General features: G+C 38.3%; 1 protein-coding gene across 2 annotated transcripts in view; it reads right to left on the reverse strand.

The window, feature by feature from the left end:
- LOC138690980 (calpain-B-like) overlaps positions 1-22,041 on the reverse strand; it is a 173,285-nt gene extending 151,244 nt beyond the window's left edge. For both annotated transcript variants that reach the window (XM_069812598.1, XM_069812596.1), the window contains exon 1: positions 21,979-22,041. In XM_069812598.1, the coding sequence (XP_069668699.1) occupies positions 21,979-22,026 (48 nt within the window). In that variant the 5' untranslated portion in view covers positions 22,027-22,041. The remainder of the gene's footprint in view (positions 1-21,978) is intronic.
- Between the last annotated feature and the right edge of the window lie 639 nt (positions 22,042-22,680).

Below are 22,680 nucleotides of genomic sequence, written 5' to 3' on the forward strand. Positions count from 1 at the left end.
TTTTTTTTTTCTCTAGTGTGTTTGAATTTGAGAATTTAGCAAATAAAGTATTACGTACAGCTAGAAGGCACTTCTTAAAATATGCGCATCTGTACATTTCTGCTGCATGATACGATGTTTTTGTAGTCAATTCGTTTTTATGCACAGTGGCATACATTACTTTCTGTTCAGATATTACGGGCATTTTTAACATTTTCAGTTTTTATATCCTTGATTGGGAATGTTTCGGATACTTGTTATCAAAATTTGAATGTACGCTTTTGCAATATCCTTCAAGATAAAAACATTTATAATATCATTATTATTAATATTATTATATCAAGAGATAATAAGCACATGAGACATGATATTAGCTTTTTCAAAGAAAACAAATAGCCTTCGTATCTTTGTTGAACTCCTTCACTAGCACTAATGATGCAGGGTAATCAAAGTTTCCTGCAGTTGCACATTATTACAGAAATTAAAAAAAAATAATTCTCAGAAAAAGAATAGTAACAGTAATATTAGTTCGAGAGCCGCAATAAATGTCATTGAGAGCCACATGCGGCCCGCGGGCCGCATAATGAGTACCCTGAAATAGACTCTTCAGATATTTCTTCAGATATGGCACTGTATTGATGTTCACGTGGCTGTAATCCCTAACTGTTGCTCTACTTTAGGTTGTGTATATTCATTTATTTGGAAAATTTTACACTTTATTATATTAAGTTTCGTAATATCCTGTTCACCCTGATTATGACATAATTATTCTTTCCATTGTATTCAGCATGCCGCATGCCTTGATGGCCTCACACGACACGACATGATATTCAATTACAGTTTTATGTTCCTTTTCACCATTTAACTCTTTTACTATGTTTCCAATTCATTTTTGTGTTCGCTAGATAAGTCAGTTATAAACTATATAAAGAATATTCAAGTTTTCATTCAAATGTCTTATCACATTTATTTCATTAATACCTGTTAATACATGTTAAGTGTTAAAAATAATATTCGTATTAACGTTTTCGCCTTATTAGGGCATCTCCAGATACATGTCATAGCGAAATATAATTTTCCTAATATGAATACAATATTTGTGTTTCAACATTATTTAAGTGCAATAATCTTATCATACTTACTTACATACAAATGGCTTTTAAGGAACCCATAGGTTCATTGCAGCCCTCACATAAGCCCGCCATCGGTCCCTATCCTGAGCAAAAATAATTCACTCTCAATCATCATATCATACCTCCCTCAAATCCATTTTAATATTATCTTCCCATCTACGTCTCGGCCTCTCCAAAGGTCTTTTTCCCTCCGGCCTCCCAACTAACACTCTACATATATACATTTCTGGATTCGCCCATACGTGCTACATGCCCTGCCCATCTCAAACGTCTGGATTTAATGTTCCTAATTAAATCAGGTAGAGAATACAATGCATGCAGTTCTGCGTTGTGTGACTTCCTCAATTCTCCCGTAACTTCATCCCTCTTAGCCCCAAATATTTTCCTAAGAACCTTATTCTCAAACACCCTTAATCTCTGTTCTTCTCTCAAAGTGAGAGTCCAAGTTTCACAACCATACAGAACAACCGGTAATATAACTGTTTTATAAATTCTAACTTTCAGATTTTGTGACAGCAGACTAGATGATAAAAGCTTCTCAAACGAATAATAACACGCATTTCTTATATTTATGCTGCATTTAATTTCCTCCCGAGTGTTATTTATATTTGTTACTGTTGCTCCAAGATATTTGAATTTTTTTCACCTCTTCGAAAGATAAATCTCCAATTTTTATATTTCCATTTCGTACAATATTCTGGTCACGAGAAATAATCATATACTTAGTCTTTTCGGGGTTTACTTCCCAACCTATCGCTTTACTTGCTTCAAGTAAAATTTCTGTTGTCCCTAATCCTATGTGGATTTTCTCCTAACATATTCACGTCATCCGCATAGACAAGAAGTTGATGTAACCCGTTTAATTCTAAACCCTCTGTGTTATCCTGAACTTTCCTAATGACGTATTCTAGAGCAAAGTTAAAAAGTAAAGGTGATAGTGCATCTCCTTACTTTAGCCCCTCAGTGAACTGGAAAAGCTTCAGACAGAAGCTGGTCCTTTTCGGACTCTGCTGAAAGTTTCATTGAGACACATTTTAATTAATCGAACTAGTTTCCTGGGAATACCAAATTCAATAAGAATGTTATATAAAACTTCTCTCTTAACTGAGTCATATATGATAATCTTATCATATATGTTAATAATAAGTGAGTATTGATTAAATCTCATGAGACTTATGTATATGCGTGTTTTATGAAGTAATGCTGTTATTAACATCATATCGACACACTTCCACGTTTCAAGTCAATTTTTGACGCGACACTCTTCAAATAATGGAATAACTTACACAACATAGAAGAAAAACTACGATCTACCTTATCATACCATATGCACAAACACGACATTAATCCAATTACATCTTGTTTCAGAAATGAAAAGTAACACGAATATCACAAAATAGGCCTATTGCTTGTCAACAACTCTTATAGAGTACCTATAGAATTTTAAAGTTATCTAATGCGTGAACAAGTGACTTTTGTTTTTTTTAATTCACAGTTTTAGAATAAAAATAAGATAAGTACCATATATAACGCATGTTAACAATAGTAACTTGAGATATATATATATATATATATATATATATATATATATATATATATATATATATATTAGATATCATTTTAACAAATTTTAATAATAGTAATAACAATATGATAGAGATATTTTATACATTACGGCTGAAATTAGTTAATAATAGCATATTTTATAAAACACGCATATACATAAGGCTCATGACATTGAATCAATACTCACTTATTATTAACATATATGATGAGATTATTGCACTTAAACAATCATGTAACACAAATATTGTATTCATATTACAACTTAGGATAATTAGATATTACTATGACATGTATCTGAAGATTCCCTAATAGGCCTAAGGCGAAAACGTTCATACCAGTATTATTTTTAACACTTAACATATATTAACAGGTGTTAATGAAATTATAAATGTGATAAGTCATTTCATTGAAAAATTGAATATTCTTTATATTCTTTTATTATGCATTATCAGACATTCTGCAGGGTATCTATTCAAACCGTCGGCATTGCAATTCCTTTTCCCAGCTCTATATTCCGGTCGAGGTGGGTTCCTCCAAGTTGCTGACCGGGGGGTGCAGTGGTGGCTCTCCTCCTCTTCTTTTCAGCCACTTGTCGTCTTATCACCAACCAACCCTTTCGTTCTCTCGTCTTTTACATCTCTCTATTTCTCTCCGCCGGCCACCATTCCATGCCACCACATCATCACAGCCATTTTCAATTCTCAATCCCCGCTGTTAGTTTTTGCCACGTCCGCCACCATTACGGGATTTGTTAAGGATGCCTGATGAGTCTTCATTCTCCTTCCCCTTCTAGCTCTTATATCTATTCTTAGGTTAAGGTCCTTAGGTTTTTAACTCCCGTCTCACCAGCGGGGATCTTTCCTATCTTCGTGGTCCTGTCCCACTGTTTCGAGCGCGACTTCCGAATTCTACGGCCCGACAAGGCGCCCAGCAACGAAGCAATAGTGGACCCTTCATACTGCCCCTATATGCAAGTCTAGGTGCGGAGCCCGGACCAGTAGTCATCTACATTCACGTAGCGCCCCAATGGGGGCTCGGGGCGATTTAGATGTCCCGGTGACCAACTCTGCTCGCCGGGGCGGGTATATCGCTTCGACGTGTTAACGAAAGGGTTAAGCGATGTAATCAACCACAAATCTCCTGAAGCTTTGCGGTCTCGGATTATTCGGCTTTTGTTGGTCGGGCGAGCTTTTTACGAGCAGGGTTGTGGAAGCTGGATAGTTCTGGGAGTGTTCAGTGTAGAGTGGGGAGCCAGGGGGTTATTCCCGTGGTAGGAGCATAAAATTGCATATCGCCTCTGGTCTACGACTTGCCGTTAGGTGTTTAATGCCCAGTTTGAACGGTAACTTGCGTGAAGTGGGTTGCTGGGATGGGGCTGTGGGGGAGTCCCCATGGCCGGCACAAAGATGTCATGTAGTGTACTAGACTCACACGAAGCGCTGGTGTCCTGTCCAAAATTGAAACCAGTCTGCGCATCTTTACGCCGCCATTATAATGGTAGAAACAGCGGTAAACACGGTAGTGGCCTGGTTGTGCTGTGTTTTGTCTCGAGTGTTTTTTTGTGAACACTGTGAAAGTGATGTAAATTGTTGTGATAACAGTATGACATTTTATGTCTTGTAAATATTATTATAGCCTAGTTGATATGAAGTGATGTGCTTTGTAAATAGTGTAAAATGGTAGTTTCCTGTGCGGCGTACAACTGCAATAACACGTGGCTTACAGGGTCAGGAATTTCTTTTCACAAGTAAGTACACAAGCTTTAAATTAATAAAATTGAATTCTGGAGGCTACATTGAAACTGTAACATATTTTAGATACCGTAGTTGAAAAAGTTTATAATTAGGCAACAATCTATCTTTCATTGGGGTTATAAATGTAAATCGTTACCTAACTCATATGAAGACCTATAATAATATCTTACATTTTAATGTGTCAATTTTTAAGTCATCATCAGGCAGCATATACCTAAAATCCCCCTTTCAAGAATCAAGACATTTGGCTGTAAAGCTGCATCAATACCCTATTCCTTTTTTTATATTTCAGCAGATTATTTCACGTCGCTATATCAGCAGGTTAGGTTATTTAGCGTCTGAATGAGATGAAGGTGATAATGCCGGTGAAATGAGGCCGGGGTCCAGCACCGAAAGTTACCCAGCATTTGCTCATTTTGGGTTGAGGGAAGACCCCGGAAAAACTTCAACCAGGTAACTTTCCCCGACCCGGGCCACCTGGTTTCGCGGCCAGACGCACTAACCGTTACTCCACAGGTGTGGACCCACCATTTCTTTGGTCTGATGTTAATCCTATATGTTGCAATGTTCTGATCCATGCAATCAGTACGACCCATATGTTCATTGTCGGATATTACTAGATGTGGCTGAACAATGCTTATTTTCTTTTTTTCACAGTTCGAATATCTAATTGCCCTGCATACTGGAGAAACGCCGGCACAATTAGACACAATAGTAACAACAGTATTGTCGTTCCACCTAGAAGCAAAGAGTTTGTCTCTGTTAGAGTATGTGTCAAAATTGCCGCGCTTTTCTTTCTTCATTAGAGAAATTCTTTCGGCGGACATTTTTTGTAAGTATTTTCTTTCCCTTTTGCTCCTTGATAAATTTCAAAATCAATCAGATAGTCAAGTTTCTGATTCAGACACCTGGCCTTGTAACCAAAACGTATTGATTTACCTTTCATGTGTTGTTTCAGACTATGGTGTCCATAATATCGAATCATTACCTCGTCACAACTGAATTCCTTTCCAAAACTGTATGGTCCAAAAATGAATTTCTAAGCAATTCAAAGTATGGTCTGAGTTTAGTTACTTTGTCATCTTTATTCAAATCTGTATTATCACTAGACATCGGATTTTTAGGCACTAAAAATTGCAGTTTTAGGCGCCTAAAATAAGCTCAAAATTTGTAAAATTAGGCTCTATTTTAATGAAAATAGGCATTTTAGGCACATCAAGGTATCATACTTATTTCTTTCACTGAAATTTTTAGTTATACACTAAAATACGCACAAAAAAGTATGTTTAAACATTAAAAAAGAATACTATATTTTATTTATAAACAGAGCTGCACAAATTTAATATATTGAAACTAATGAAATAATGATTATTGATATCAAGATTACTCATTTTAAGTTATTGAAATTCAGTTCCATGCTCAAACTTTATTATAATTATCTGCACAGTACACCACCAGAATTTTTTCTAAATCTCCACAGTTAACCTTTGCCTTTTGTCACTGAGAATCATTTTTAAAGCAGAAAAACTTATTTCAACCGAAACTGATGTGAGAGGCGCAAATTTTAAATTAGGTACAATAGAAACATCAATACTTATGGAACATTTACACTTTCCCCCGATATCACTCTTGATACTTTTTCCAACAATGAAAATCCTACATTCTTATTTAATACGTTGTCCCACTTATTTTTAACTTTTTTCCCAGTTTCGCCCAAAGCAGAATGTATGTTCACTTGAGCTTCCTTTACTATTGCTATTTGGCTACAAAGAGATTGTTTTTCACGTTCTAATTGTTCAATGCTTGCAGGTATGAAAGAAAAGTTTGATGTTATGTAGGCAATATCGTTTTTCACTCGTGAGTCATTCAGACAATCTTTCACTGCTTTCACACACGCTGCACTATCAGTTTCAGGTAATTTATCAATAACTGTGACCACTTCTTTAAAATACTTAGAATAATACACCACTGACTGAATCCAGGTTCCCCATCGTGTAACAACCGGCTGAGGTGGGAGTGGGATATCTGGAAAGTTCTCTCTGAATATTGAAATCCTGGATGGGGCTTTACAAAAACATTTTTTTGTGTTAGAAATAAACGAATTGGCAAGAGGAAATTCATTCCGGATTGTTTCAGAAACCCTGTGAAGGTCATGTGCTAGACAGGTTACATGCCTGAGGTTAGGATAAAATGTTTTAAGAAGTGGAGCTGCAGCAACCATGTATGAGGCAGCATCAGTACAAAACAACAGAACTTTAGAATCGTCTATATTACCTGAGTATAAAGACTGTAGGCCTTTATTTACAAAATAAGCAATGGCTTGGCTATTCACTTTCGAAAGTTCCTTAACACATACGAGGTGTGGAATCGAAGGTCCATCAGGACTAAGTTTTCCTACTACCATATTTGCTATATACCTATTCATAGGATCCGAGGTTTCATCCAGAGAGACCCATATGTAAGAATCATCTATATCCTCCCGAATGGAAGCTAAAGTTTCATTGTATATTCTGTCTAAGTAATTTTTTCTTAGGGTCGACTCAGATGGGATATTTTGTTTGCAGTATTTTTGTAAAAACTGTCTTAAAACCGGATTTTCAATTGCATTCCAGGGAATGTTAGCAGCAACAAACGCTCTGGTTAAATCAGCATAGAAATTGCTGCTGAGATTGGATGAAGTAGGCTGTGTTAGTAAAGTTTGTTGCAGTTGATTTTTCTGCTGAGCTTTAGCCTTATGAGCCGCTCCTTGCACATGCTGCTTTAGGTGGCACTTCTTTTCTTGCGAAATCTAAAAATGTAAAGTAAACTGAATTAAAATAAAATCCTAATTGTTGTATTGCCGTATTTCTATCACAAAGTTAGTGGATTCGAACAATCAAAATTTTAATGACCTGCAAATACTTTAACTATCGGAATTTAAAAGGTTAAAGTGTAGTGGTCTTAAAAAGAATTATACCTCAGATAGCTCAGTCAATGTATAAATATTATAGGCCTACTCATTAAAATTAATAGAATTTATATATTTCAACTATTGTTACATACCTGTTTGCTACAAATCTTGCAGAATATTATTTTTCCATCATAAGTGAATTCTGAATATTCTGTTCGCCATTGCCGGATCAATGTAGATTTTGCACTTATATTTTTCGGCATTATCGCGTTAAACTTCACAGGAAAACGTCCTACCGCTCAAAACTTCTCAACACAAATAAGGTGAGGGAAAGAGCAACTGTTAACAAGCATTCAAATGAACCGTTGTTATTGAGATTCAATTGGACAAAAATACAAAGTTCCACTTATTGTTGCATTTCCTGGTAGTGTTAACACTAGGAGGGCCATTCTTTTAAATATTTTGTAACGGTTTACCCTACTAATTCGCAGTTTTACGACTTTTCATAAATATTTCAAAAACACTCTTTCTCCAAAAATTGTGATTTTATGACACTCTGAAGGGCAGTACAGCTAATCGGTTTCAGACCGAAAACAGTCATTTTTATAGTATAGTATATCTCTGAATCGGTAGCAGCACATGTTGTGATTGTTGCCTGCTTTAAAACTAAGGTTGGTTCTTTGTCGGCATTTACGCCTCCAAACATGTTAAATTCGGTGAAATCTATTGCGAGTGTCGTGAGATTCAAAACATTTTGTTTCCTTTATCAATGGTTTCATGGCCGGTGTGAAGCAAACTTTCCACTTTTTAAATGCCTTAAATTTCGCAGTGAATGCATGTATAAATTATAAAAAGTAAGAGTAAAATGCGAAACTTTACAGTGAGTTAGGCATTTTAGGCGAATATTAACAAATTAGGCTCTAATAACCGTTTTAGGGCATTTTAGGGCACTATAAAACTCTTTGAATACCTTTCAATTTCCATGAAACACAAATATTAATAATTATTTTTACTTTTCTCGTAAAGAAACAAAATAGGCATTTGCCCTAGAATCCGATGTCTGATTTATCACTCAAATGAATATTGCGCAAAATTTCCTCGAAACAATTACGACGAATTGCTGCAGCAATAAGCTCGTTTCTTGTATCAGGCTTTTCCTTCCAATACTTACGCATTCGCAATAAGGGCATATACCTAATTAGTATCAAAATGCCCAAAAATGTTTTAACTTCACACTTAGCTGAAAATTTTGTCCACCTTTCTGAAAAGCGTAAACCACACCTTGTTTCATAATCATTTCTAGCAATTCATCGGAGGAAAATAGCTGGAAAGTATGAAGGCGAGTTAATGGACGGTCTATAAATTTGGGACTGAGAGACAAAATTTAATTAACTTTCAGTTTTTTTTCGGATTTCACTACGTTCAGTAAGGTCTTTCTTTTCCCATTTTCGAATTTCAATACTTTTAGCATCAACTTGTCATTAGTTTCATTTACTTCAACCTATATGTTTGGTTCTGTTACGTCTATATATTTGTCTTCTATGTTACTAATTTTATTTTAGGCGATTTGAATGTCTTCTAATTCAGTACTTATTACAGTGTTTTCATCATTATTTCAAAGAACCGTCTCAGCATCTGAAGCTAGCTGTTTTCCTCAAAAGTTAACCTTTATCTAAGAATATTATATCCCGTCTGTTGGAATCGGATACCGTGTCTGAATGTCTATGTTCAGCGACACTAATGTCGTTGTTACTGTTTTAAAAATATTCTAATTACTTTAGGACATTTATAGCATTGCACTCATTATTATTTCTAATAATGGCCTTAGTTTCTACAGCTCACTGCCTACCTGATATATAGTTACATGTACCACCAATATCGTCAGCAGCGCTGTACTTATCAGTATCTATTATTATTATTACAGGGCGAGTAATGAAAACATCAATAGTGTTAGCTGAATGCAAACCAGTTCTATCATCCTCGAGTAAGAATCTCATCTGCAGTTAACGTCCTGCGGAATCACGCTCTGCAAGCTAGGTTATTAAAAAGCGGACTCGGTCAGATATTCGGAGTCCAATTTATGCGATGATAACGGACGTTGAACACTTTTCAATTGAGGTTATTAAGTGCGCGGAATTATCCACCTCCCGGTCGTCCTGCAGGTCAAAACGCTCCTCTGTCCCTTGGTGGACGGATGTCTGCAGAGATGCAATCTGAGACCGCATTCGTGAAAATTTTGCCCAGTTTAAACGTCTTCGAGCCAAAGCTCGTCGCACGGTGTGCGATGCTAAGAAGACATCCTGGACGAAACTACGTCAATTCAAAGAACGTCCCAACTAACATCGTATGGGTCAAAGTCCGTCGAATAATGGGGAAACGTAGTTCTCTAATTCCGGGCCTTCTGAAGAATGAAGTAACGAACTCCACTCCCATAGAAATTGCCGACATATTCGCTACTAAGATAAGCAGCTCAAATAACTATGACCCGGAATTTGTAAAAATCAAAGATGCTGCGGAAAACGAAGCCTCAATTTTAAATCAGATAACACAGAGTATTACAATACACCGTGCACATCCGAGGAGCTGGAGGCGACACTAGACACATCCCCTGACACCTCCCTGATCCTGATAACATCCATAACCGCATGCTTCGCCATCTCCCAACAGCTGGCAAATCTTTCCTTTTGACATTGTAGAACAGAATTTGGACTGATGGGATATTTCCCTCTTCTTGGCGTTACGGCATTGTTATCCCCGTCCAGAAACCGGGAAAAGATCCATCTTTATCTGGAAGGTACAGACCACTATCTCTCACCAGGCTGCGTATGTAAGGTTATGGAAAATATGGTAAGTAAACGCCTGGTGTAGGTACTCGAAAACTGATTATCTAATATCCAATGTGGTTTTCGTAAGCAGAGAGCCGCCGCAGGCCATCTTGTTCTCCTGGAGACCGCCATTGGAGATGCTTTCATAAGGAAGGATCATCTTGTGGTGGTCTACTTTGACCTATAAAAGGCTTACGAAACCAAATGGCGTTATGGAATTCTGCAAACTCTGCATGACTGGGGACTTCGTGGCAGTCTCCAAACGTTTATCGCTAAGTTCATGGCAGGGCGGCATTTCCGAGTTCGAGTAGGCACCACACTTTCTTACTAACATTTTCAAGAAAAACGGCGTTCCGCAGGGATCTTTATTAAGCGTTCTTCTTTTCTACATTGCGATCAGTGAAATTTTCCACTGTTTGGGTGACCGAGTATCTTCTCTGTTGTACGTTGATGGCTTCAGTTTATACTACAACTCCCGATAACTTTCATCCATCGGTCGACAGTTGCAACTGGTCATCAACGTGCTATCAGAATGCGCTATTCGCAGTGGTTTGAAACTCTCCTCTAAAAAAACGCAGTGTGTCCACTTCTACAACACATCCTGAACTGCGTCTTAATGGAGTGGAGTTGCAATATACAGGCAATGCGAGGTTTTTGGGCCTTAAATTAACGTGGGAGGCACATATACGTGATTTGAGAATGCGTTGTAAAAATCCTTAAATATGAATAATTTCAAGGGAAAAATTGTTCCGGGGCCGGGTATCGATCCCGGGACCTCTGGTTGAACGTACCAGCGCTCTCCCATCTGAGCTACCCGGGAACTCAACCCGACACCGTCTCAACTTTTCCCTTTTTTATCCACACAACTCGCGTGGGCTGACGAAACGCCAGAGACCCACAAGGAGTGCACACAAACTCTGCGTGACTTGGAATTGTGGTTTTCTGTTAACGTACACAGTGACGTATATAGGCTATTATACAAATCTAGTATTTCAGGTGAAGCTCCCTGTAAAGCATATTTGAATAATTTCAAGGGAAAAATTGTTCCGGGGCCGGGTATCGATCCCGGGACCTCTGGTTGAACGTACCAGCGCTCTCCCATCTGAGCTACCCGGGAACTCCACCCGACACCGTCTCAACTTTTCCCTTTTTTATCCACACAACTCGCGTGGGCTGACGAAACGCCAGAGACCCACAACGAGTGCACACAAACTCTGTGTGACTTGGAATTGTGGTTTTCTGTTAACGTACACAGTGACGTATATATTATACAAATCTAGTCTTTCAGATGAAGCTCCCTGTAAAGCAGATTTGAATAATTTTTCCCTTGAAATTATTCAAATCTGCTTTACAGGGAGCTTCACCTGAAAGACTAGATTTGTATCCTTAAATATTTTACGCCTTTTGTCAGGGGTTCGCTGGGGTGCAGACCGTACATTGCTTTAGGCTTTTACCGAGCTCTTATGCGATCAAAGCTGGATTATGGCTGTTTTTTTTAAGGCTGAGCAAATAAATCGAAATTACGTCTTTAAGATACTATCCATCATCATGGGATACGAGTTTCTACAGGTGACTTCTGAACTAGTCGGATAGCGTACCTGTATTGCGAAGCAGGAGAACCATTCCTGTACCGGCGACGTAATGTGTTGTCCTCATATGTTCTTAAGCTCCGCTCAGTCTGAGCACAATTCTTACGACTCTTTTCATAATACGTCTGTTTACGGCCGATACATTCAAAATCCACGGAGACTTCATGCAGCAGGTATGCGGTTTTGTGAACTGCTCTTTGCGCTCGACGTCCATTTACTATCAGTTCGGTCACTGGAGTATACACCCACTCCACCGTGGATTATGTGACGTCCCATGTCTGATGTAAGTCTGAGCCGATGTTTTAAGAATTTTACACCAGCTTTTGTTTATAGATTTCTTTTTAGTGAATTTTTATCACGATATCGAGATTATTTTTTGGTTTTAACTGACGGATCCCGGGTAAATGATTATGTAGGTTGTTCCTTCGTTACAAATGGAGAAATATTTTAATACAGACTGAGTCAATATATTAGTGTTTTTACCCCAGAGCTATATGCTTTCTACAGAGCTCTATTGTTTTTAATTAGGCAACCCAGAGGCAGATTCCTTACCTGTTCCAATTCTTTAAGCGCCATTCAGTTCTTGCAGTCTTTTAATTCTGATGATCAGCGTGTGTTAAGAACTCAAGAACTCTTCCGCACTCTCCTTATCTCTGATTATGAGATTGGAGTAGTATGGATACCTGGTCATTTAAGAATTTCAGGAACTGAGGCCGCGGGTGCTGCAGCCAGGGCTGGTGCACTGAATGACTCTCTGGTACATTGGCGTGAGAGGTGGCAGGACATTAAAAACTACTGGAAATATACATTATGGTGGCAATGGGAAGGAGTATGGTCTGCACAAGAGGGAAACAATTTTCGAAATATAAAGAATGCTTTTCTAGTTTGGGATTCGTCCAAAAGAGAGTCACGACACGAAGAGGTTTTACTCACCCGGTTGAGGATTGGCCACTGTCATCTGACACATGGCCATCTTCTGTATGGCGAGCTCAGCCGGAGTGTGATATATGCCGTGTTCCACTTACGGTGGAACATTTTTTATTGCATTGTAGAACATATGACCGTGTGCGCCAACAATATGGAATTCGGCCGACTCTACGTGACGCTCTTGGAAATGATTTTAATTGTACAAATGCAGTCCCGAGATTTTTATCGATTAAGAACTGGATAAGGTGATTTAGTTCTTTATTCACACGTTTTCACTTATCCTCGAGACCCTTTACATGCGGAGGTCACATTTGTTGTTTTAATTTAATTTTACATATTTGACATTTCGGACCCTATACAACCGAATATTTTTAAAAATTTTATTGTTCTCAAATGTGATATACAATCTACCTCTGGTGGCCTTAATTTTATTAATTTATTGGTTCGTTTTGAGTACTACCTCGGGTCGGAGAATTACTTACTTTCGTGATTATTTATAAATCACCTTGTGTATACTGCATTTGCGTACCTCGTTTTACCGTGACAACACTTTTCATTTCTTTTGGCACTCTTATTATTATAGTATTTGTGTCTTTGCTTTGAGAAGTATTTTAGATAAGGGCCCAAATAGTCATCGTAGCTGACGCGCCCTTTTTTAAATCCCACTATCTCTCTATCTAACATCAACATATTAATGCAATCTGTGCCTTCACGTTTGGTTTCAATCCTTTGTAGTCTAGATCAGTGACATTAATGACATAAAATTTGTCGCGGTCTGGGATAAGAGCGGTTGAAAGTTGATCTATGACTTGTTGTTTCATGTCAATATCGGGATGTCAGGTGAAATGGTTATTAAGCACATCTAGATGAATGTGGAGGGAATCCGTTGACGTCTTATTCTGTCCTATCCACATTTTCCGTTTAAAAGAGTTCAAATTATTGTTTATTTAACGACGCTGGGAACTAGTGAGGTTACATTAGCGTCACCGGTGTACCGGAATTGTCCCTCAGGATTTCTTTTACATGCCAGTAAATCTACTTAAATGCCATGGACCTCGGCCGGGATCGAACCCACAACCTCGGGTACAAAGACCAGCGCTATACCCATTATGCTACCCAAGTCGACCCTCAATTGTCTTAAATTGTTCCATAGTTCACTGCATTTGTGGAGGGCTCGAATAGGTTATGAGTGTGACGAAGTTTGGAGTTACGTATCATTTGTGTGGTTTTATTTCTAAATTGATTGTATATTTGCCAGTTTTCATCAGTTTTATTGCGTTTGAATTTACGTAAGGCTTCATCTCTACTCATGTGATCACGAATTTATTCGATGAGCCATGGGACATGACAGCACTTCAGACGCTTTGTTTTTGTAGGGGCATATTTTTTCTGTTAGTTCATATAGTAAATAATGTAATTATGGTTTATTTAAGGACGCTCGCAACTGCCGAGGTTATATCAGCGTCGCCGGTGTTCCAGAATTTTGTCTCGCATGAGATCTTTTACAAGCCAGCAAATTTACTGACAAGAGCCTGTCGTATCTAAACACACTTAAATGCCATCGACCTGGGCCGGGATCGAACCCGAAACCTCGTATAATAAATATGTTATTTAAATTCCACATTATAATTATTGTTAATAACATTGCCATCTGGATCTTACAAGAACGCAAATAAAAGTGTCATCAAAATAGGACGCTGGAACATGGTGTAATATGACACACGTATGTGATAGTTTAAATGTGTTTTCCATGTATGTATTATTAGCCCATATGTTAGCAATCGATTCTTGGAAGTGAGCGGGTCTTATCGCCACTTATACAAAACAGCACCAAGATCTAGCGAGTGATACTGAATACTTGACATTATAATATAATATAATATAATATAATATAATATAATATAATATAATATAATATAATATAATATAATATAATATAATATAATATATAATTACATTATAATACCCTCAAATACACGTAAAATGAAGAAAAAGTTGATGCACTCCTTTTCATATCAAGTCAGGAACCAAAGGAGAAATGATATATCACAACCTCGAGCAGTGAAGTTTTACAATTTATATATCGAAATAATTGTCGACCATCTTAACTGGTTAGTATTTAAGTATGCAATTTGTGGCAGAAGTAAAAACTATTATTGGCCTCTATTTACATTAGTGAATACACGGCTCCTATATATACATAAACACTGTAGCCCTTGAATTCCAGGCTTGCACTATGTCAATTTTGGTAGGTTATTTTATGACGCTTTATCACCATTTTAGGTTATTTAGCGTCTGAATGAGACGAAGGTGATAATTCCGGTGAAATGAATCCGGTGTCCAGCACCGAAAGTTATCCAGCATTTGCTCATATTGGCTTGAGGGAAAACCCCGGAAAAACCTCAACCAGGTAACTTGCCCGAATCGGGAATCGAACCTGGGACACCTGGTTTCGCGGCCAGACGCGCTAACCGTTACTCTACAGGCGTGGACTGTACTATGTCGTACCTGAAACTTGATACCAGCAGAAAATAACCAGGTCGACCATCTGCATCGACATCTAGTCAAGTAAAAGTGGGGTTCGTTATATCATAGCTCGAAGAAGGGGAAGGTGTGCACGAACTGACTGCAGAGGAAAACGATGGTCTTACTGCATAAAATATGGTGTCACGTTGTCCATTCAATATTTCGCACCGTGTCATAAAATCTGAGATTGTATTCGCTGATAAAGAAGTTGCATTTAAGTAATACACCTACTCTTGTGCTATCAGACTTTATGGTAAGTCATAAAGTTAACACTACACCCAGCGACTTAGGGTTGCCATAAAGAAGAAATTCGAAACCAGCTTATATAGACACATAAATTCGATTGGCAACAGGAAATGTATGAATTTCTCTGAAACTTATACTGCATTTAATATGAATACTATCACTTATTTACTGTAGATACTACATCATTATCACTTATTTACTGTAGATACTACTTCATTATCACTTATTTACTTAATATGGACACTTCAGTAATTTTTACCTATCACCCTCTTATTTAGCATGAGCAATGAGCATTACACTACTTCCATTTATTTTACGGCAGATCATTCAAGTCTGTGTATCACCACCACAGTAAAACTCATACTTCTCAGAACTACGAACAGAAAAAAGTAACTCGTTTGCTTCTGAATTACCTTTAAAAATTCACTGCAATTAATGTTTTTCATATTTAGGTACTACTATATCTCCAGGATTGCATTTACTGACTTAAATGATAATCTGTTCTTTTATTCTGTCCACTGAGCACTAGTGAAGCAAAATTCTCTTTCAACGTTGGCATTATGCCCAGGTACAGAGAAATAAAATTCTAGATTTTTCAGTAATTCTGAGTACTATTTCACTGTGATAAAAATTTACCGACTTTTTTTAAAGAAATATCTTTAGAACTTTCCATTCTGTGTCCGAGAGGAAAGATTATTTTCAAATTAATCACCTGGTCAAAGAGAAGACTCTCATCCAGTTTACAAGATGTATTGTCTAGCATCCACATGAGTGTCATTTCGACACTATACCACAATTTATTTCAATTTTTCAGACTTCTGTTAAACTGCATTCAATATCGCGGACTTCCTTGTTTTTGGCCCGGACTTCTTTCTTACATTATAAAATCACGCACTGTCTGCGAAATCCGCGGCATTTAGTAACTCTACCTAATGTCCTGTTTTGAGGATGGCTATTATGTTTGTAATGTGCTCACAAATGACACTATGATAATAAAATATATTTTGTAAGCTTTCCTCATATTTTCTTAAAATATAATTTTTATAAGTAAATATATTTGAGATATAATGACTTAAAGTACCTGGCATTGCGCTGGTTTTCTTTCTTGCTTCTACTTTTAAGTAAATCGGTTGGTATGCTTTCGGAGGTCTCGACAACACAACTATAGAAAATCAAACTCAAAGCATAATGTTACCCATACGATGAATGCCCCTCCCAATTCCGCCTATTCAAAACCTTATTGTGAGGTTTTTGATAAAAGAGTAACTAAACGTTATAAGGATTATACTAGGAATATTATATAATTCGTAAACGATCAGCAACAAAACTTAACAACACACTTATCCATCACTTTACACCAGATTATTGTTGACTCAATGATCCACAATCCTCTGGAGCTGTGCTGACAACATTCGATATACTTTCTTGTTCATATCGTCGTTCAAAAGACAAAGAGACGTAAGCAACAAAACTGATTTTTTACAGGAGAGCAGGTCAAAGAAATCCGTCTTTAAATGAAGTAGTAGTCGTAGTAGTAGTAGTAGTAGTAGGGTTTAAAAAAGAGCGCGTCAGCTACTAAGGCTATTTGCGCCCTTATCTAAAATTCTTCATAAAACAAAGACACAAGTAATACAATAACCCGAGTGCTAAAAGAACTAAACATCGTTGTCACGGTAAAACGAGGTACACAAATGAAGAATATACTAGGTGATTTGTAAAGAATCATAAAAGTGAGCAGTTCTACGACCCTAGGTAGTATTCAAAACGAACCAATAAAATAATAAAACTAAGGCCACCAGAGATAAATTGTGTATCACATTTCAAGAACTATAAAATTTTATAAAATATTCGGATGTATAACGTCCGCAATGTCAACTGCGTAAAATCAAATATAAAACAACAAATGTAACCACCGGATGTAAAAGGTCCGGAGAATAAGTAAGACGGCTAAATAAAAAAAAAACTAAATCACATCCAGTCCTGTATTCGAACTGTATGCACTACTCCCCGCGCGGTGTTCAGCGAGGAGTGATGTTCGAATTTAATAGGGTAAGACCCTAGCAACTTGGCTTTGAACAGCGTCTCACTCTGTTTTGGAGATAAAGTCTCGATGAGGAGACTACCGCTGCGTAGGGAGTTGCATTTTTGACCTTCCCGACGAGTCCGTCGAGTGCGTGTCTCACGTAAAATGGACTGATGTATTTCATTGTCTTTTCTGTTCCGTCCAAGATGATACTAATAAATTTTGGAGGCGGCACTTTAACAGTTACTTTCTCAGGGTCCAATTTCATCGCAATTTTTGTCATATGACCACCAATCGTGTCTATTCCTGTCTTCTGTTTTTTATTATTTTTTTTTCTGAAGGAGGGGAAGAGGAGCGCGACAACATTTTGAACTGGCCCCTCCTACGGAACCGTCGGCGTCAGCCTGCCACCGGGGGGGGGGGGCGGAAGAAAAAGACACCTAAAAATTCTTCGCGGTCTGTGCCGGCTATGAGTACCCCCCCCCCCAACAGCCCGATCCCAAGCAACGCACCTCACGCAAGTTACCCTTCAAACTGGACGTTACACCCCTAATGGAAAGTCTTACACCAGAGGCGTGTCGCAGTTTAATGCCCCTACCACGGGAATAACCGCCCGTGGCTCCCCACTCTATGCTGGACACAACCGCCGGACTACTCGGCTAGCTCCGACCCACCCACCAAAGCCGGAGCAATCTGAGACTGCACGCAGCTTCAGGGGACTTGTGGTTGATTACACTGCGACACCCATAAGTCAGCGGTAACACATCAGAGCGATATATTCGCCCCGGCGAGCAGAGTCGGTCACCGGGACGTCTAAATCGCCCCGGGCCCGCATTGGGGCTCTACATGAGTGTACTTGACCTCTGGTCCGGGCTCGGCACCTAAACTTGCATATAGGAGCAGTATGAGAGGTCTGCTATTGCTTCGTTGCTGGGCGCCCTATCGGGCTATACAATTCGGAAGTCGCGTTCAAAACCGTGGGACAAGACCACGGAGATAGGAAAGATCCCCGCTGGAGAGACAGGAGTTATAAACCTAAGAATGAATATAAATATCTAGAAGAGGAAGAAGTATGTGCCTCACCAGGCATCGTAATAAATCCCGTCATATAGGCGAACGTGGCAAAAACTGACAGCGGGGATGGAGAGGTGTAAATGTCTGTGATGATGTGGTGGGCGTTCCGCATACAATGGTGGCCGGCAATGAGGAAGATAGAGATGAAAGTGATGAGAGAGCGAAAATGGCTGGGTGATGGTAAAGTTGATAAACGATCGAAAAAGAGAGCACGAAAGCCACCATTGAGCCCTCCGGTCAGCAACTAGGAGGAACCTACTTCGACCGGAACGAAGAAAGTGTTTCTTAAAGCCCCGCAGCGTGTGCAGTGCTACAGAAATCAATTAATCATTATCCCCTTATCCCCTGAACCAGTTCTAGCAAGGTGAGATACTTGACTTGAGGCCGTGAAGTTTTACAATGACAATTTTGAAGCCGTAAGATCTATAGTAAACTCATTTCCAAAAGAATCGGGAATTTGTTTGCGTGAATAGCAAGATTCGTTCAGTGAGTCAAACGTGGAAAGCTCCATTGCTTACATTCATGGAAACTTGAGTTTTATTCCTGACAGTATAAAGAAGTTAGAGACTCAGGGACTTCCGCTACAAGAGTCACCTGATATTATGCAGGATGTCAAAAAGAGACTTACTGTAGTGCGGGAAAATGTTGCACAAAAGGTGTTGAATAAGTTACAGGCGGTTATGGATACTCAACTTTCCCTGCAGTCTGAAGAATCCTCAACGGAGAACTTCAAGATCCTACTGCCGATATTGTTTCAGGGAAATTAACATCTGTTGAAGTTTGCTCCAGCAACATTCTGTGATGTGGAAAGATCTTTTTCCGCATATAAGCGCATATTGACAGACCAGCGACATAATATCACTCCTGAAAACCTCGAAAAATACTTGGTACTTACTGCATACAAAATATGTAAAATAACTGAAATGTTGCAATTAAAAATATGTTTCCAGTAAAAAAAAATACAAAATGAAAGTATAATGTGAACAGCAGCGACGTTAATTTTTGCGACTTCATGCCTTAACCCTCCATCTAAACCTGGGGTCTTTTGAGACGGCTGTACTGGAATTGGTTCCCAAATCTGTGAATTAGTTCCCAGTTCGTCCCAGAGCTATACTCGAGTTGGTTCCAGGTTGATTTCTCCTGTGTACTGCAATTGGTTCCCGCGCTAGATCAAGACAGAAAACATTTCCCTTCCCATTTTATACAGACTTGGGACTGTCAACTACTGTCTACAATAGTAGGTAGGTTAAAAATGTTTTTGCTTGGCGACACGCTGTGTCGAATAACTTCACAATTTTATTTCTGTACTGGTAAAAATTTGAAACAAACGTGTCGCAGGAATGCATATCTACTTACACTGCCATCAGAAAGCTTTTCCATCCAATCTTTCACAAAAGTTTCCTTTTGTTGCATTATCTTAGGCCTACATTTACTTTTACTCCTAAGCTTAATGTAAGTATCGCACTGAACCTCCTTCAGAGCATCTGCAAGTGCAAATATATTTGGGTGTGGAGCTCAAAAGTGGGCATTAAGTTTACTGTGAAAAGATTTACAACAGTTGGTTGTTCGCTCTAAGGAAGAAGTAAACTCAGCCCATATTGGAGATGGATGCTCACTTGTTGGTGTAATATAAGTATGGAGGAGGTAATCAAAGAACTGGTCCAATCGATCGTCTATAGGTTTGACAGCCATTAAGTCATTAACAAAACAATCTTCAACTTCTTGAGGAGCCAATAAAGACAGTCCGAATATTGTTTTTAGAAGTTGACCAATTTCAGATTCCTTACTTTTAAATTCCGCACTCAAACCTAAGGACTGAATTTTCATCCACCAAGATTGTGCAAGATGGAACCTACAACCTTTCAGTTTGGCATTAGGGAATACGTTTGAAATTCCATTTTGGATTGCTTTTTCGAAGTCGGCATAAACAACTGGATTTACATATTGTTTAATTGAGTTGAAGGCGTAAGTATATGAAGTCTCATGTTGGTCTTGTAGCAAGAAGAACACCGAAGGTACGTAATGATTAGACTTCGTGGAATTGCCACGAGATTCGCAAGGTTTACTGTGCACGCAGTATTGACTGTATGAGAAGGGGGCGTGTCTCAGATGTAAATACTGAGCAGTATACTGCGGTTACAATAAAACCTGCATCCTGCAGTCAAGAAATAATGATCATTGAAGTAGGAAATGTCTAAACATGTAAATAAACAATTATTTTATAGTGAGATATATTAACTCTTAAAATTTAATGTAAGATACATCATCGTTGAATATGTGCATTGCAGTGAAGAGTTACGTACATTTTGACCGACTGCAAAGTAACCTCCTCCGATGGTCACTTAAACAGTTTGTATATTGGGAATTTGTAGTTCAACATCACACGATGTAATACGTGCATTTCTTAAGAACGGGAAGTCACTACCTTTTCGTACACCAACTTCAGACGTCTTGTCGTGATCTGATAGTACATAATTTATAATACGAAGTTGTGAATAAGCAGAATTTTTAGCAATAATGTTCCTCAACTTACATTTCACTTTTTCTGAAATTAGTGAATTGTTATTTTGGATAACGGTTTGTGATACTTTATCCATTATATTAAGGGCTTCTGAGAGTTGTAGTTTAGACGATTCTAACAGGATGATGCTTTTGGACACGATTTTAAAATTAGAATAAATGACAGAATATCTTTCAATAGCTGTTCAGAAAGCAATGATTTTACAGCTGCAACAGCGGAACTGTCTGTGCTATCCAATGCATGAATTACCTCCATTATTTTTCCGTAATGTTCTGCATAATAATTAACAGAATTCAACCACGTTCCCCAACGGGTCAAGACTGGCTGCGGGGGTAAGGTTATTACAGGAGTAATTGCTTGGAACAGCAACACTCTCATTGTAGTATGTTTGATTGAATTCTTGTCTGCACTGAACAAATGTTAAACTTTGACTATTCCAACCACAGTAATGCAAAAACAAGTGCTTACATAGGTATACATTAGCTGTAGCTGCTCTATCTATTTGGACCGGTCACATCTCTTAACATGAACTGCTTATACTACGAGACCGGGCGGTCGCTCGCCTCCTCTATACTACCGTACATCGGCAACCTGATTGCATGCTGCGTGTGGCAATTCAACGAAGTCTAGTAATGATTATCTGTCACACCATGCACTGTAAAAAGTTGTTTGAATAATTTAGGACACGCCTTGAATGTACCATCAACCATCAACGAAAATAGTGGTCACTCTCTTGAAAGCTTCTAAATTCGATTTACAGGAAAAAGCAATAATATTTCTTCGGAATCATTTATAAACAAAAACTGTTCGTTTTTATTAGTGCTTAGGTCGTACGAAGACATTGTCAAATGTAGTTCAACTAAAGATTGGGGTAATTTCGGTCTTACAATTAAGCGGCTGCGGTATACAGTACATTATTCCTTACCTTACAGATGTCATTGTTAGTCAGAGTCTGAAAATCACCTTTTTCCATTAGCTCAAAGCGAATAATAAAATTTTCGATGGACGTTCGTGCAAGTGCTGCACAGCTTTTCGTTTCACTTGGTTGCTAAACTTTTGACGATTTAAAGTTGCTGTGTCACACGTGTCGTGGTTATGTTCTACGTTGAATTCCATTATAATATCTGAATCAGAAGTTTCACGGAACACTTGCATCCTCTTTTAACACAAGTATATCTTTCCACACCACCAGATAATGTTTTCTGAATACCGAACTTGTAATCACTGATCACTAAGAGTTTTTTCCCCTTTTCACTGAGCATAGTAGTAAAATCCATAATTAAGTGCGATACAGCTGTCCTGTACTTCCACTGCCACTGTAACTTATGATCGATTAACATCCATGCCCCATACAGCGTAGATGGAGTCACGGGTCATGATTGATTATAGATGGCGTTATAGACAATAACAACTACTCTGCTACATGATCGATTAACATCCATGTCCCACACAGTGTAGATAGAGTCACGGGTCATGATCGATTATAGGTGGCGTTGTAGGCAATAACAACTACTCTGCTACATGATCGATTAACATCCATGTCCCACACAGCCTGCTACAAAATCACAGTCTTGGATATTTGGACATGGGGAACCAACTCACGTTGATGATATTTGAACATAGGGAA

The sequence above is a fragment of the Periplaneta americana genome, chromosome 16 (genome assembly GCF_040183065.1).
Source record: "Periplaneta americana isolate PAMFEO1 chromosome 16, P.americana_PAMFEO1_priV1, whole genome shotgun sequence".
NCBI lineage: Eukaryota > Metazoa > Arthropoda > Insecta > Blattodea > Blattidae > Periplaneta > Periplaneta americana.